Raw genomic sequence first — 17,981 nt, forward strand, 5'->3', positions numbered from 1 at the left:
ACTGAAGGCATCAAAATTATGAATTAACACGTGGAATTATATACTTAACAAAAAAGTGTGAAACAAGTAAAAATATGTCTTATATTCTAGGTTCTTCAAAGTAGCCACCTTTTGCTTTGATGACTGCTTTGCACACTCTTGGCATTCTCTTGATTAACTTCAAGAGGTAGTCACCGGAAATGGTCTTCCAACAATCTTGAAGGAGTTCCCAGAGATGCTTAGCACTTGTTGGCCCTTTTGCTTTCACTCTGCGGTCCAGCTCACCCCAAACCATCTCGATTGGGTTCAGGTCTGGAGACTGTGGAGGCCAGGTCATCTGGCGTAGCACGTCATCACTCTCCTTCTTGGTCAAATAGCCCTTACACAGCCTGGAGGTGTGTTTAGGGTCATTGTCCTGTTGAAAAATAAATGATGGTCCAACTAAACGCAAACCAGATGGAATAGCATGCCGCTGCAAGATGCTGTGGCAGCCATGCTGGTTCAGTATGCCTTTAATTTTGAATAAATCCCCAACAGTGTCACCAGCAAAGCACCCCCACACCATCACACCTCCTCCTCCATGCTTCACGGTGGGAATCAGGCATGTAGAGTCCATCCGTCCATCTCTGCGTCGCACAAAGACACAGTGGTTGGAACCAAAGATCTCAAATTTGGAGTCATCAGACCAAAGCACAGATTTCCACTGGTCTAATGTCCATTCCTCGTGTTCTTTAGCCCAAACAAGTCTCTTCTGCTTGCCTGTCCTTAGCAGTGGTTTCCTAGCAGCTATTTTACCATGAAGGCCTGCTGCACAAAGTCTCCTCTTAACAGTTGTAAAGATGTGTCTGCTGCTAGAACTCTGTGTGGCATTGACCTGGTCTCTAATCTGAGCTGCTGTTAACGTGCGATTTCTGAGGCTGGTGACTCGGATAAACTTATCCTCAGAAGCAGAGGTGACTCTTGGTCTTCCTTTCCTGGGGCTGTCCTCATGTGAGCCAGTTTCTTTGTAGCGCTTGATGGTTTTTGCCACTGCGCTTGGGGACACTTTCAAAGTTTTCCCAATTTTTCGGACTGACTGAACATCATTTCTTAAAGTAATGATAGCGACTCATTTTTCTTAACTTAGCTGCTTTTTTCTTGCCATAATACAAATTCTAACAGTCTATTCAGTATGACTATCAGCTGTGTATCCACCAGACTTCTGCACAACACAACTGATGGTCCCAACACCATTTATAAGGCAAGAAATTCCACTTATTAAACCTGACAAGGCACACCTGTGAAGTAAAAACCATTCCAGGTGACTACCTCTTGAAGCTCATCAAGAGAATGTCAAGAGTGTGCAAATCAGTCATCAAAGCAAAAGGTGGCTACTTTGAAGAACCTAGAATATAAGACATAATTTCAGTTGTTTCACACTTTTTTGTTAAGTATATAATTCCACATGTGTTAATTCATAGTTTTTATGCCTTCAGTGTGAATGTACAATTTTCATAGTCATGAAAATACAGAAAAATCTTTAAATGAGAAGGTGTGTCCAAACTTTTGGTCTGTACTGTACATGCACACACACTCATATACACATACACATATATACACACATACATACATATACACATACACATACATTCATAAACACAGATGCAGACACTCATACACACATATGCATAAACACATGCACACACATGTATAAACCTACTGTACTGTATATACAAATGTATAGACAGTCATACAGGGCCAGCTCCAGATTTTCGTGGGCTGCGGACAAAAGAGTCTCAGTGGGCCCCTTTAACACATACCACGATTCATGATGGACTGATACGGCAGAGAAATATAGGTATAGTACATTGCCAAAAATGAGTGACATCTATTGTAAGTTCTACAATAGCTCAGAAACCGAATAGTATGATCCTCCACACAGTATTATGGGCACCACATAGTCCTCCACACAGTATTATGGGCACCACTTAGTCCTACACACAGTATTATGGGCACCACATAGTCCTCCACACAGTATTATGGGCACAAACATAGCACTCCATACAGAATAATGAGCCCCATATACTATGGCTTAAGAATAATGAGCCCCATATATTACGCCACACAATATAATGAACCCCATATATTACGCCATACAGAATAATGGACCCCATATAATTCATCATACAGAATAATGGTCCCAGTATATTATTAAATACAGTATTATGGGCCGCATACAGTGGGGCAAAAAAGTATTTAGTCAGTCAGCAATAGTGCAAGTTCCACCACTTAAAAAGATGAGAGGCGTCTGTAATTTACATCATAGGTAGACCTCAACTATGGGAGACAAACTGAGACAAAAAAATCCAGAAAATCACATTGTCTGTTTTTTTAACATTTTTTTTGCATATTATGGTGGAAAATAAGTATTTGGTCAGAAACAAACAATCAAGATTTCTGGCTCTCACAGACCTGTAACTTCTTCTTTAAGAGTCTCCTCTTTCCTCCACTCATTACCTTTAGTAATGGCACCTGTTTAAACTTGTTATCAGTATAAAAAGACACCTGTGCACACCCTCAAACAGTCTGACTCCAAACTCCACTATGGTGAAGACCAAAGAGCTGTCAAAGGACACCAGAAACAAAATTGTAGCCCTGCACCAGGCTGGGAAGACTGAATCTGCAATAGCCAACCAGCTTGGAGTGAAGAAATCAACAGTGGGAGCAATAATTAGAAAATGGAAGATATACAAGCCCACTGATAATCTCCCTCGATCTGGGGCTCCACGCAAAATCCCACCCCGTGGAGTCAGAATGATCACAAGAACGGTGAGCAAAAATCCCAGAACCACGCGGGGGGACCTAGTGAATGAACTGCAGAGAGCTGGGACCAATGTAACAAGGCCTACCATAAGTAACACACTACGCCACCATGGACTCAGATCCTGCAGTGCCAGACGTGTCCCACTGCTTAAGCCAGTACATGTCTAGGCCCGTCTGAAGTTTGCTAGAGAGCATTTGGATGATCCAGAGGAGTTTTGGGAGAATGTCCTATGGTCTGATGAAACCAAACTGGAACTGTTTGGTAGAAACACAACTTGTCGTGTTTGGAGGAAAAAGAATACTGAGTTGCATCCATCAAACACCATACCTACTGTAAAGCATGGTGGTGGAAACATCATGCTTTGGGGCTGTTTCTCTGCAAAGGGGCCAGGACGACTGATCCGGGTACATGAAAGAATGAATGGGGCCATGTATCGTGAGATTTTGAGTGCAAACCTCCTTCCATCAGCAAGGGCATTGAAGATGAAACGTGGCTGGGTCTTTCAACATGACAATGATCCAAAGCACACCGCCAGGGCAACGAAGGAGTGGCTTCGTAAGAAGCATTTCAAGGTCCTGGAGTGGCCTAGCCAGTCTCCAGATCTCAACCCTATAGAAAACCTTTGGAGGGAGTTGAAAGTCCGTGTTGCCAAGCGAAAAGCCAAAAACATCACTGCTCTAGAGGAGATCTGCATGGAGGAATGGGCCAACATACCAACAACAGTGTGTGGCAACCTTGTGAAGACTTACAGAAAACGTTTGACCTCTGTCATTGCCAACAAAGGATATATTACAAAGTATTGAGATGAAATTTTGTTTCTGACCAAATACTTATTTTCCACCATAATATGCAAATAAAATGTTAAAAAAACAGACAATGTGATTTTCTGGATTTTTTTTTCTCAGTTTGTCTCCCATAGTTGAGGTCTACCTATGATGTAAATTACAGACGCCTCTCATCTTTTTAAGTGGTGGAACTTGCACTATTGCTGACTGACTAAATACTTTTTTGCCCCACTGTATATTGCTCCATACAGAATAATGAGCCCCATAAATTGATCCATACACTATTATGGGCCCCATATATTGCTCCATACAGAATAATGGACCCCATATAATGTTCCATACAGAATAATGGACCCCATACTGTACATTGCTCAATACACTATAATGGGCCTCATATATTGCTCACTACAGTATAATGGTACCCATATAATATTGCATGGGGAATAATGGGCCCCATATATTGCTCCATACAGTATAATGGACCCCATATATTGCTCCATACAGAATAGTGGACCCCATATCATGCTCAATACAGTATAATGGGCCCCACATATTGCTCCATACAGAATAATGGACCCCATGTCATGCTCAATACTGTATAATGGGCCCCATATATTGCTCCATACTGTATAATGGGCCCCATATATTGCTTCATACAGAATAATGGATCCCATATAATGCTCCATACAGAATAATTGACCCCATATAATGCTCCATACAGTATTATGGGCCACATATATTACGCCATACAGAATAATGGACCCCATATAATTCTCCATACAGAATAATAGGCCCCATGTATTGCTCTATACAGTATTATGGGCCCCATATATTGCTCCATGCAGAATAATGGACCCCATATAATGCTCCATACTAGTGACGAGCGAGTGTACTTCTTGCTCGGGTTTTCCCGAGCACGCTCGGGTGACCTCCGAGTATTTATGACTGCTCGTAGATTTAGTTTTCATTGCAGCAGCTGAATGATTTACACCTACTAGCCTGCTTGATTACATGTGGGGATTCCCTAGCAGCCAGGCAACCCCCACATGTACTCAGCCTGGCTACTAGCTGTAAATCATTCAGCTGCGTGATGAAAACTAAATCTCCGAGCAGTTATAACTACTCGGAGGTCACCCGAGCGTGCTCGGGAAAACCCGAGTAACGAGTACACTCGCTCATACATAAAATACTACATACTACATACATAAAAAAAATAAAAATAATGAAATACTTACCTCTCTCTCTTCCCCTGCTGTTCCAGGTTCCGTTGCTCCAGGCTCCTCAGTGTCTTATGACTCTCTCGGTGCGCTGTAGTGAAGTCATCGTGTGTTCTGCCCTGAGACGCCAGAGAGTCATGGACACTGGAGCAGTGGAGGAACAGGGAGAGGTAAGCATTTCAGTTTATAGCACAGGAAGGGGGGCCAGTGCCAGAGCCCGCACTGGCACTGGGCCCTCCTGACTCATGGCCCCCATAGCGTGCCGGTGTCCCTGACAGTCCCGGGGCCTGCATGGGCCCCCCTCCACCTTCGGGACCTGATGCAGATGCATCAGCTGCACCAAATGGTATGTCCACTCCTGTGTCTTACCATCCTGTCAGTCTGGTCCACAGTCTCTTCTGCTGAGGCTTCCTGCTCCAAGCTGAGGCTCCAGGATACAGAAGACACTTGAATATCATCATCACCCAATCACAGATCCATCCAATCACTGATGTGCTTAAAAAGAATAGTCTGTAATTGGCTGACAGGCAATGAGGTAATGGCTATAACCTAATAAAGCTGTACGAGGGGGCACTCAGGAGACCCCCCCTTATAGTGATCAGGACATGGTTAATGTCCTGCTTCAGCGACCTCCTTCCCAGCACCTCCCCCCTCTTCTCATACCATCAGATCAGTGGTACGGCACAGGCAGGAGTCACCAGCAGAGGGAATCCCAGGCTGCGAGGTTCAGAGTGATGCTCCATCCTCCTAGCAGCATCTCTACATAGATGAGACCGGACAGCAGCATCAGAACTAACAGGTGAGGACAGGGCCCCTCAGCATAACCGTGTGTAGTGTGCAGCAAAGCGGGCCAGCCTCTCCTTTTAGCGATGATGCTGCCGCCAGCTCTGTGATCAATTATGCACAGTCACCATGAGTTTTTCCTGGGCCCCCTCCTGCTCGGGGCCCCACTGCATTGGCGGTATGTCAGCCCATGAATGGGTGTACGGGTAGGCTTCGGAGATCCCCCACTATGCACAGGACCAGAAATGACGCGGACCCCAGCTGCTTCTTTGCTGGACTCGGCAGGTCCCTAAGCACTCCAGGCCCTGTCTCAGCTGCGACCCTTGCGACACCGATAGTTGTGCCCCTGAAGAAACTATAAGCTACTTGTGAGAAAATACTACTTGAGTACTTGTTCACAGGTTTAAAAACTAATTACCATAGCTTAAAAACCCTAAACAGAGTTTGGCACAGAAACCTGAACACCTCAGTACAAAGACAATATTTATGCCCCGTGTTATTTAATATGTCATTATAGAGCATCCCCTAAAGTCTCAACCCAAGGCAGGGCATTTACAGAAAATCTAATAGATAGAAATAAGATGCTAGGTCACATTGGGCCCTCATGCCTATTTGGCCCCTATACAGCTGCACAGGTTGCACCAATGGTGTGTACACCAGCCCCACCACTAAAAAAAAGAAGGGAAGTAAAATATTAAGAAGATAAGAAGGAATACCGTATATACTCGAGTATAAGCCGACCCGAGTATAAGCTGACCCCCTAATTTTGCACAAAAAATAGGGAAAACTTAATGACTCGATTATAAGCCTAGGGTGGAAAATGCAGCAGCTACTGGTAAATTTCAAAAATAAAAATAGATATCAATAAAAGTAAAATTGATTGAGACATCAGTAGTTTAAGTGTTTTTGAATATCCATATTGAATCAGGAGCCCCATATAATGCTCCATACAGTTTATGATGGGCTCCATAAGATGCTCCATATTAAAATATGCCCCAAATAATGTTGCACAAATGCTGATTATGGCCCCATAAGATGCTCCATACAGACATTTGCCCTGTATAATGCTCCACAAATGTGGATTATGGCCCCATAAGATGCTCCATACAGATAATTGCCCCATATAATGCTGCACATGGCCCCATAAGATGCTCCATACAGATATTTGCCCCATATAATGCTGCATATGGCCCCATAAGATGCTCCATACAGATATTTGCCCCCATATCATGCTGCACATGGCCACATAAGATGCTCCATATAGATAATTGGCACATATAATGCTGCACATGGCCCCATACAGATATTTGCCCCATATCATGCTGCACATGGCCCCATACAGATGCCCCATACAGATATTTGCCCCATATCATGCTGCACATGGCCACATAAGATGCTCCATACAGATATTTGCCCCATATGCTGTTGCTGCGATTAAAAAAATAAAAAAATTACATACTCACCTCTCAGGCCCCCGGCATTTGCTATAGTCACCTGATCCCTGTTTCACCGCTGACCACCGCTGTGTCTTCCCCATCATCTGCACCGACATTCAGGAAGAGGGTGGCGCGCACTAATCGCATCACCACGCCCTCTGACCTGAGTGTCACTGGGGAAGACACAGCGGCGCCAACCGTCATACTCACCTGGTCCTGGCGCCATCGCTGCATGTCTGTTCCCCGATGCTGCATTTTCTTCCTGTAGTGAGCGGTCACCGTTACCGCTCATTACAGTAATGAATATGCGGCTCCACCCCTATGGGAGGTGGAGCCGCATATTCATTACTGTAATGAGCGGTACCATGTGACCGCTCAATACAGGGAGAAGCTGCAGCGCCGGGGAAGCAGGGACCGCGCCAGGACCAGGTTAGTATAATTAGACAGCCCCCGCTCCCGTTCACCTGCCAACCCCTGGGTATGACTCGAGTATAAGCCGAGAGGGGGACTTTCAGCCCAAAAAAGTGGGCTGAAAATCTCAACTTATACTCGAGTATATATGGTAAATAAGATGATATTCTATTGTAGTGATTGGCTGTCATACAAAAGAAAAAAAAGTAATTTCACTACCTTCATGGCATTAGTTTTCCATAATATTTAAGGTGAGTTTCATGTAGAAGCCCACACACACAACAATTGAAAATATGCACATATTTGTAGCAAATGCCAACACACCTCCGACTTTCATATGCACAACCTTATTCGCCAACCGTTTCCTGGAGAATGCTTCATGCATTCAATGGCATATCAGTTATTCAGAATTTTAAGTATGCATGTAATGTGGATTTTACTGTAAAATGAATGTGCGAAGGAAAAAGTAGAGTATTTCAAGCATAACTTTCTAAATACGGTAACTATTACCCATTCATACAGAAATCTTGATCCTCCTAAAATCCTGTAAATTTTTTTCCCACAACTTTTGTTTTACCATATCATGTACTGGAAAATGGTAAAAAAAAAGTTCCAAGTACGCTGAAATTGCAAAAACATTGCAATCCCACAATTTTTTTTTTTTTTACCATGTCCAATAAATGCTAAAACTGACCTGCCTTTATGATCTCCAGGTCATTATGAGTTCATAGACACCAAACATGTCTAGGTTCTTTTTTATTTAAGTGGTGAAAAAAAATCCAAATTTTTTTTTTTTTAAATTGCACCATTTTCCGATACCCATAGTGTCTTTATTTTTCATGATCTCTGGTTGGGTGAGGGCTTGTTTTTTCGCGCCGACATTTTTAATGATACCATTTTGGTGCAGATACGATCTTTTTATCATCGTTATTGCATTTTAATGCAATGCTATGGTGACCAAAAAAACGTACTTCTGGCATTTTTACTCTTTCTCATAACGCCATGTTACGATCGTGTTAACTCTTTATATATAGATCAGGTTATTCTGAATACGGTGATACCAAATATGTGTATATTTGATTTTTTTTTATTGTTTTATTTTGAATTCGGCAAAAGGGGGTGATTTGAACTTTTATATCTTTTAAATATTTTTTAAAACATTTTTTTTTACTTTTTGCATGCTTCAATAGTCTCCACGGGAGACTAGAAGCTGCAATTGTCTGATCGGCTCTGCTACATACAGGTAATGATCAGATCGACTTATTGTAGCAGAAATGCTCACTTGCTATGAGTGCCAATCACCGGGCGGCGCTCATACCAATATGGCTATGACAATCATAAAGGTCTGCAGGAGACCTCTGGTTATCATGCCAACTAATCGGTGACCTGTGATCACATGACGCAATCACTGATGGGCGGAATTTCTGGCGTGCTTGCCGGAAGCGCAAGTTAAATGCCACTGTCAGAGACTGACAGTGGCATTTAACTATTTAGCAGCCACTGGTGGATCGCGGCTGTTGTGGGCTCATCTCAGCTGTACAATTCAGCTGTTTTGTGCCCCGAAAGGTGAAGGCTCAGTGCCGGAGCCCACACCAAACAGGAGGATTTCGGGAGTACATTACTCCCGAACTCGGAAAGTGGTTAATATTTGGTTGCAGACCCTTTGGAATAAATAACTGCAATCAATCGCTTCAACAAGCTTCTTACAGCTCTCAACTAGAATTTTGTACCACTATGCTTTTGCAAACCACTCCGGGTCTCTCATATTTGAAGGGTGAAATGTCCCAACAGCACGTTTAAGATCTCTCCACAGGTTTTCAATGAGATTTAGATCCAGACTCATAGCTGGCCACTTCGGGAACACTCCAGCACTTTGTTTCCATCCATTTCTTTGTACTTCTTGAAGAATGTCCTGCTGGAAGACCCATGATATAGAACGCAAACTCAGCTTTCTGACACTGGGCAGTATATAGTGGCATTTTGTGTGTATTGGAACAGCACAAGAAAACAGAGAAAAAAAGGCAGGTTCAACATAGTTTCACACAAAACCCCCAAAATGGCCCAATACCCACAAAGAGTATGTAGTAAACCTATCTAATGCCTAAAGAGTTTTCCCACATAGGTGTACAACACCAAAAGAATTCATAGTTGCCATAGGGAAGGGAAATTGGAGGACAAGAATGTGGGATAAAATATAACCTTTATTGGTAAATTTTAAAATAATGTGATTAAAACCAAAATAACTGCAGTGGCACTATATGTTCAAATGGTGAACAGATATATTGGACCACTACTGTGTATCTTTGTATAGTATAACATAAAGGTGGTCCAAATTGGGTCCTAATTTATAGTGACAGGAGATTATAATTTATTCCTGTCTAAATAGGGTATTGGCCAATGTCCCTTAATTAAATGGCCATTAATTCCATATGGGCAATCTGCCAACTGTAATGGATTTGTGGTATATATGTTGGTCTATGAGAATCAATGTGTCGTATCATTTCCATAATAGAACCAGCTAGTATGGAATAATATTGTATATTCTATTATTAGTATTGTAATAATATTGTTATACCCATACAATTATTGCTTAGTGTAATATTTAATATTGTTCATGAATTAATATAACCAAACTTTAGCACAGTAATCATTTGTGGGTCTCATATATTTAGGAGTGCCTTTCAGCTGTGCTCCATATTGTTCACACAAACATTCTCAGAATCACCAGGATTCATTGAAGCTTTCTAGATATGACCTCATAAAGTGATACTGGTCAGAATTGAAAAAATTGGCTTGGTCAGAAAGGTGAAATCTGGCTGGGGATGAAGGGGTTAAACAAATGTATTAATATGTAAAAATCCTCAACAAAAGCATGCATATATGCAGAGGGGGGGGAGAGGTGGATTGTCAGAGAGTTACCATTTGAGATCTGGAAGAACGTGTGGACTAGTGCTTGCAAAAAAAAAGATTTTGACAATCTTATATGATACATCAGAGTTATTGCATAAACTACCATTCCCGATGTCTGCTGGTGGTGTGATTCTATTGGAGCTTCACTTTGCCATATCTACTGAACTTGCCACATTATAAAGCCTTATTGGAGAATAATGAGAGACCTACTGGAAGGAGTATTTTGCACCCAGATACCCTTAGATCCTGTTACCTATCTTATGAATGTTCTGCCCAATAGTTTTGACAGCTTTATTATTTCCTTTTGTTGGAAGCATAGAGGGCCATCTTCTAAATCTGACCTGTACTCAAGAATTAAAGATGTTTGGGCTGTGGAATACCTAACAGCATGGCTTCACAACTTGGTAGAGAAACTTAATGTAACTTTTGTTCTGATCTACACTGACTTTCCGATCTATATTGTCTCTGAGATGAAACCACGATCGGTGCTCTTAGGTTTCTTAGTGACGTATCTTATGATACACAGGTGCTTCTCACAAAATTAGAGTATCATCAAAAAGTTAATTTATTTCAGTTCTTCAATACAATAAGTGAATCTTATATTATATAGTCATTACAAACAGAGTGATCTATTTCAAGTGTTTATTTCTGTTAATGTTGATGATTATGACTTACAGCCAATGGAAATCCAAAAGTTATTATGTCAGTAAATTAGAATACTTTATAACACCAGCTTGAAAAAATATTTTAAAATCCAAAATGTTGGCCTACTGAAATGTATGTTCAGTAAATGCACTCAATACTTGGTCCGGGCTCCTTTTGCATCAATTACTGCATCAATGCGGCGTGGCATTGTGGCAATCAGTCTGTGGCACTGCTGAGGTGATATGGACGCCCAGGTTGCTTTGATAGCAGCCTTCACCTCGTCTGCATTGTTGAGTCTAGTGTCTCTCATCTTCCTCTTGATTGTCTATGGCGTTAAGGTCAGGCGAGTTTGCTGGCCAATCAAGCACAGTGATACTGTTGTTTTTAAATCAGGTATTGGCACTTTTGGCAGTGTGGACAGGTGTCAAGTCCTGCAGGAGAATGAAATTTCCATCTCCAAAAAGCTTGTTGGCATTGGGAACCATGACGCTCTCTAAACTTTCCTGATGTACTGCTGCTCTGACTTTGGTCTTGATAAAACACAGTGGACCTACACCAGCAGATGACATGACTCCCCATACCATCACTGATTGTGGAAACCTCACACTAGACCTCAAGCAGCTTGGATTGTCTCTCTCCACCCTTCCTCCAGACTCTGGGACCTTGATTTCCAAATGAAATGCAAAATTTGCTTTAATCTAAAAAAACAACACCTTGGACCACTGAGCAACAGTCCAGTTCTTTTTCTCCTAGGCCCAGGTAAGATGCTTTTGGCGTTACCTATTTTTCATGAGTGGCTTGACACAAGGAAATCGACACTTGTAGCCCATGTCCTTGATACGTCTGTGTGTGGTGGCTCTTGAAGCAATGACTCAAGCAGTAGTCCACTCCTTGTGAATCTCACCCAAATTTTTAAATGGCCTTTTCTTAACAATCCTTTCAAGGCAGCGGTTATCCCGCTTGCTTGTGCACCTTTTTCTACCACACTTAGTGTTGAGCGATACCGTCCGATACTTGAAAGTATCGGTATTGGATAGTATCGGCCGATACCCGAAAAGTATCGGATATCGCCGATACCGATATCCGATACCAATACAAGTCAATGGGACACCAAGTATCGGAAGGTATCCTGATGGTTCCCAGGGTCTGAAGGAGAGGAAACTCTCCTTCAGGCCCTGGAATCCATATTAATGTGTAAAATAAAGAATTAAAATTAAAAATATTGATATATTCACCTCTCCGGCGGCCTCTGGACATCATGCTGGTAACCGGCAGGCTTCTTTGTTTAAAATGAGCGCGTTTAGGACCTGCGAATGACGTCGCGGCTTCTGATTGGTCGCGTGCCGCTCATGTGACCGCCACGCGACCAATCAGAAGCCGCGACGTCATTCGCAGGTCCTAAATTCCTAGAATGAGGAGTTTAGTGAATGAGAATGACGCCGCGGCTTGTGATTGGTCGCGTGGCGGTCACATGAGCGGCACGCGACCAATCAGAATCCGCGACGTCTTTCGCAGGTCCTAAACGCGCTCATTTTAAACAAAGAAGCCTGCCGGTTACCAGCGTGATGTCCAGGGGCCGCCGGAGAGGTGAATATATCAATATTTTTTACTTTAATTCTTTATTTTACACATCCGTATGGATCCGATACCGATACCCGATACCACAAAAGTATCGGATCTCGGTATAGGAATTCCGATACCGCAAGTATCGGCCGATACCCGATACTTGCGGTATCGGAATGCTCAACACTAACCACACTTTTTCCTTCCACTCAACATTCCATTAATATGCTTGGATACAGCACTCTGAACAGCCAGCTTCTTTAGCAATGGCCTTTTGTGGCCTACCCTTCTTGTGGAGTGTGTCAATGACTGCCTTCTGGACATTTATCAAGTCAGCAGTCTTCCCCATATTGTGGAGCCTACTGAAACAGACTATTTGACCTATAAAAGTTACAGCTGAACCGCGCATAAAGGGACCAAAACCACATAAAAAATATATAACAAAAAATAAAACAAATAAGCAAACACTCGTACAGCCACTAGAACTGGCAACTGGGGGGCTACTGGAGGCTGGACGGAACCACCCGAGAAGCGGACAGAACCGCAAGGATCCACCCAGGGCCGCTGTGTAGGAGCGACTCAATACCTGCACTGATAGTGCGGTGGGCCCCCTACCAGATATAAAGTGTAAAATGGTAAATATAAAATGAAAACACAACTATGTAAAGATAGCGGACTTACCAGAACATAGATGCCGCAGCGTCAGCAGAAGAAGCAAACATGTAGTTCTACGGTAAGGAGCCCAGAACCACGTGGATGGAGCACCGTGCAGGCCAGCAAATCTGGAGGGGCTGCGGTGCTGCGCTGCACCGAGAGGTGGATGTGACAATGAATGAATGCACGTGGGTGCTGTGCAGGGAAGCCCTGATGCAGGAAAGGGCTGAACGCACAGGCGAACCTGCAGGGGAGCGGGCACAGAATCGCTGTGTAGTAGCTGCATAGAGCCAGGGAATGCCCCGGCCGGTGGCGTCCCTGGATACGAGCAGGGGGAAGAAGGCCGACAGAAGACTCAGCGTGTGACGTCACAGCTACGGAGCGGTACTGGGACCAGAATTAACCGTGACGAAGGAGGACGCAGTTCCTCTGAAACGTGTTGGTTAATTCTGGTCCCAGTACCGCTCCGTAGCTGTGACGTCACACGCTGAGTCTTCTGTCGGCCATCTTCCCCCTGCTCGTATCCAGGGACGCCACCGGCCGGGGCATTCCCTGGCTCTACGCAGCTACTACACAGCGATTCTGTGCCCGCTCCCCTGCAGGTTCGCCTGTGCGTTCAGCCCTTTCCTGCATCAGGGCTTCCCTGCACAGCACCCACGTGCATTCATTCATTGTCACATCCACCTCTCGGTGCAGCGCAGCGCCGCAGCCCCTCCAGGTTTGCTGGCCTGCACGGTGCTCCATCCACGTGGTTCTGGGCTCCTTACCGTAGAACTACATGTTTGCTTCTTCTGCTGACGCTGCGGCATCTATGTTCTGGTAAGTCCGCTATCTTTACACAGTTGTGTTTTCATTTTATATTTACCATTTTACACTTTATATCTGGTAGGGGGCCCACCGCACTATCAGTGCAGGTATTGAGTCGCTCCTACACAGCGGCCCTGGGTGGATCCTTGCGGTTCTGTCCGCTTCTCGGGTGGTTCCGTCCAGCCTCCAGTAGCCCCCCAGTTGCCAGTTCTAGTGGCTGTACGAGTGTTTGCTTATTTGTTTTATTTTTTGTTATATATTTTTTATGTGGTTTTGGTCCCTTTATGCGCGGTTCAGCTGTAACTTTTATTGTACATACCTCCATAGCAGGATTGGCACTTACCTGCCCTGACTCCAGCTGCTAGGGACCTTGGGTTTAATATTAGCGCTTGGGTGTTTCCTCTTTTTTGTTAGACTATTTGACCTTTTTAAATGCTTAGGAAGCCTTTGGATGTGGGTTTTGTTAATTATTCTAATTTACTGAGATAAAGTATTTTGGGTTTTCATTGGTAGAAGCCATAATCATCAAAATTAACAGAAATAAACACTTGAAATAGATCACTCTGTTTGCAATGACTCTATGTAATATATGAGTTTCACTTTTTGTATTCAAGAACTGAAATAAATTAACTTTTTGATATTCTAACTTTGTGAGGAGCACTTTTATATATACTTAGAAAACTTCTTACTAACAGAGGGATATACAGTAGATGTATCCAATGTAACATATATAGAGCCTGGAGACCTTATATTTACTTTTTTTGTTTTATCTTATTTTTTTTTAAGTGAGCCTTGTATTTTTTTAAAACACTAAACCTCAACAAAAACATATAAAAAATTAGCTCTTAAGGCATTTTAAAACATTATGGGGCCACAGTGTCAAATAAGTGAATTAATAAATATATATAAAAAGCAGAAATAACAGATAAAAGCATTAATAAATAAAATGTAACTAATTTTCTTTGTATTTTTGCTCAATATCAGCAATAAAAAGATATAAATTACATAAAAATTACACCTCATGCATTGTGAAAAAAAGAAGCAAAAATTATTTGCATATCTAAATGATTAAAAATGTTACACCTGTTAAAAGCGAATGTAAAAATAAAAAATTGAATATGTGCTTGGCCAGAAACAGGCCCGGTCATGAACTGATAAAAAAAATGTTTCCTTCAGAGTCTTAAATTGAAGCTATCGGGCTGTAAAATCCATAGTAGTAGTGTCCTATTATGAGACAGGCAGGCTTCTGGGTCCACTCGGCCACTAAGGTAGAGTTCAATTGATATCTTGGCATCCCCTGGCCCCAGCTATGCCCTCACTTCTATTCTAACCGGTTAACTCTATTTAACTCTTTTTGCTTCTTTAAAACAGATTTTAAATACTGAAAAATCAAAACCAAGTGACAACAAATCTGATGCTACCTTCATGGTCCCTTCGATATTTGAAGGCATGGAGCTCTCTAAATATATTCCTCCATCGGATGAAGATGTCAATGAAGATCTCCAAAACAAGCGCTATGTCTCCACTGAAACTTGGGGAAAAGACTATGCTAACTGTAAACTGAAAGACATCGACCCCGATTGCCTCCTTGACAAAACGGTGGAACTAAGAAACTCGACTAATGGCACAAAACAAATTCCAGTAAAAAATCAGAATGTTTTTATTACCCTTCAAGCAAGATACACAATGGCAGAACTGTTACCATGTCATACTCATTTTTCTAAAGATAAAGGCTATTATTATGACTTAATTACAAGCGGAGAATTTTGTCGCAAACCAGGACACGGACACCCATATGTAAATCAAAATGATAATTTAAGTAATTTATATGTAAATGATCCTGAACCCTTGTATAGCAACACTATTGAAGAAAAGTAAGAACGCATGTTCCCAATATGTTTTCTCATGAAAATTATGTATTGTTATATGAGTCACAAAGTTTATTAGAGCTAGTTAACATTTTACTTGGTCCTAAGTTGTTAAAGCAGATCAGTCACCAGATTTCCCAATACAAGTACTACAAATAGTGCTAAATAGTTCTCTTAGAATTGATAAGGCAGATGCACTTACTGTAAATTATGCGAGAATGGCTGTATAATCCAGATAACAACAACATTTTATGGTCCAGTTTACAACTGGGAGTTTCATTGTACTGAGCAATGTGAGATCTCATCAACAGTAGATAGAGGAGGGACCCTGACAACGTAAGCAATCAGACTAGTTGGCGGGAAATCAAGTTTAATACCTTCACCCTGGGACATATTCCGTTTTTGCGTTTCTGGTTTTCGCTCACCTTCTGTCCAGAGTCATAACTTTTTCAGTTTTGCATCAATATGGCCGTATGAAGGCTTGTTTTTTGTGGGACGAGTTGTACTTTTGAGCAACACCATTTGTTTTACCATATAATGTACTGGAAAACTGGAAAAAAAATTGCAAGTGCGGTGAAATTGCAAAAAAAGTGCAATTCCACCTGTTTTTTTACCATGTTCACCAAATGCTAAAAGTGATCTGCCATTATGAGTCTCCAGGTCATTACAAGGTTGTAGATACCAAACATGTCTAGGTTCTTTCTTATTTAAGTGGTGAAAAAAGTCCAAAGTTTGTTAAAAAAAACAGTATAATGGTCCCCATATAATGCTCCATACAGTATATAATGGACCCCATATATTGCCTCATACCATCTATAATAGCACCATATATTACTCCATACAGTATATAATGACACCCTATATTGCTCCATACAGTATAATGGCCTCATATTTTTATTGCTCCATACAGTATAATGGCCCCATATATTGCCCCATACAGTATAATGGGCCCCATATATTACTCCATACAGTATAATGGACCCCATATATTATTCCATACAGTATAATGGCCCCCACATAGTGCTCCATACAGAATAATGCCCCACACAGTGCTTCAAACAGTATAATGCCTCCATATGGGGCAACACGGTGGCTCAGTGGTGGGGTCCTGGGTTCAAATCCCACCAATGACAACATCTGCAAGGAGTTTTTATGTTCTTCCTGTGTTTGCGTGGGTTTCATCCAGGTACTCTGTTTTCCTCCCACATTCTAAAGGCATACTGATAAGGATTCTAGATTGTGAGTCCCAATAGGGACAGCAATGATGTCTGTAAAGCGCTGTGGAATTAATGACGCTATATAAGTGAGTAAAAATAAATAAATGAATAAATATAATGCTCCAGACAGTATAATGCCTCCATATATTGCTTCAGTGTTTGCCCCTTTCTGATTTCCTATTCTTTTGCATGTTTTTCACACTTAAATGTTTCAGATCACCAAACTAATTTAAATATTATACAAATATAACACAAATAAACACAAAATGCAGTTTTTAAATGAAGGTCTTTATTATTAAGGTAAAAAGAAAGCTAAACCTTCTGGCCTCTGTGTGAAAAAGTGATTGCCCCCTAAACCAAATAACTGGTTGGGCCACCCTTAGTAGCAACAAATGCAATCAAGTGTTTACAATAACTGGCAATGAGCCTTTTACAACGCTCTGGAGGAATTTTTGGCCCACACATCTTTGCAGAATTGTTGTAATTCAGTCACATTGGAGGGTTTCCGAACATGAAACGCCTACTTAAGGTCATGGCACAGCATCTGAATCGAATTAAGGTCAGGACTTAGACTAGGTCACTCCAAAGTCTTAATTTTGTTTTTCTTAAGCCATTCAGAGGTGGACTTGCTGGTGTGTTTTGGATCATTTTCCTGCTACTGAACCCAAGTGCGCTTCAGCTTGAGGTCACAAACAGATGGCCGGACATTGTCTTTCAAGATTTTATGGTAGACAGCAGAATTCAAGACCCTATTTATGACAGAGAGTCTTCCAGGTCCTGAAGCAGCAAAAGAGCTCCAGACTATTACACTACCACCAACAACCATATTTTACTGTTAGCATGATGTTCATTTTCTGAAATGCTGTGTTATTTCTACACCAGATGTTATGGGACATACACCTT

At 42.0% G+C, this 17,981-nt stretch overlaps 1 protein-coding gene across 1 annotated transcript in view; it reads left to right on the top strand.

The window, feature by feature from the left end:
* Positions 1–17,480, top strand: part of LOC138680642 (uncharacterized) — a 120,904-nt gene extending 103,424 nt beyond the window's left edge. Inside the window, exon 4 of the mRNA XM_069767957.1 lies at positions 15,365–17,480. Coding sequence (XP_069624058.1) covers positions 15,365–15,871 — 507 coding nt within the window. The 3' untranslated portion in view covers positions 15,872–17,480. The remainder of the gene's footprint in view (positions 1–15,364) is intronic.
* The last annotated feature ends 501 nt before the right edge of the window (positions 17,481–17,981 follow it).

Source organism: Ranitomeya imitator, chromosome 5 (genome assembly GCF_032444005.1).
Source record: "Ranitomeya imitator isolate aRanImi1 chromosome 5, aRanImi1.pri, whole genome shotgun sequence".
Classification (NCBI taxonomy): domain Eukaryota; kingdom Metazoa; phylum Chordata; class Amphibia; order Anura; family Dendrobatidae; genus Ranitomeya; species Ranitomeya imitator.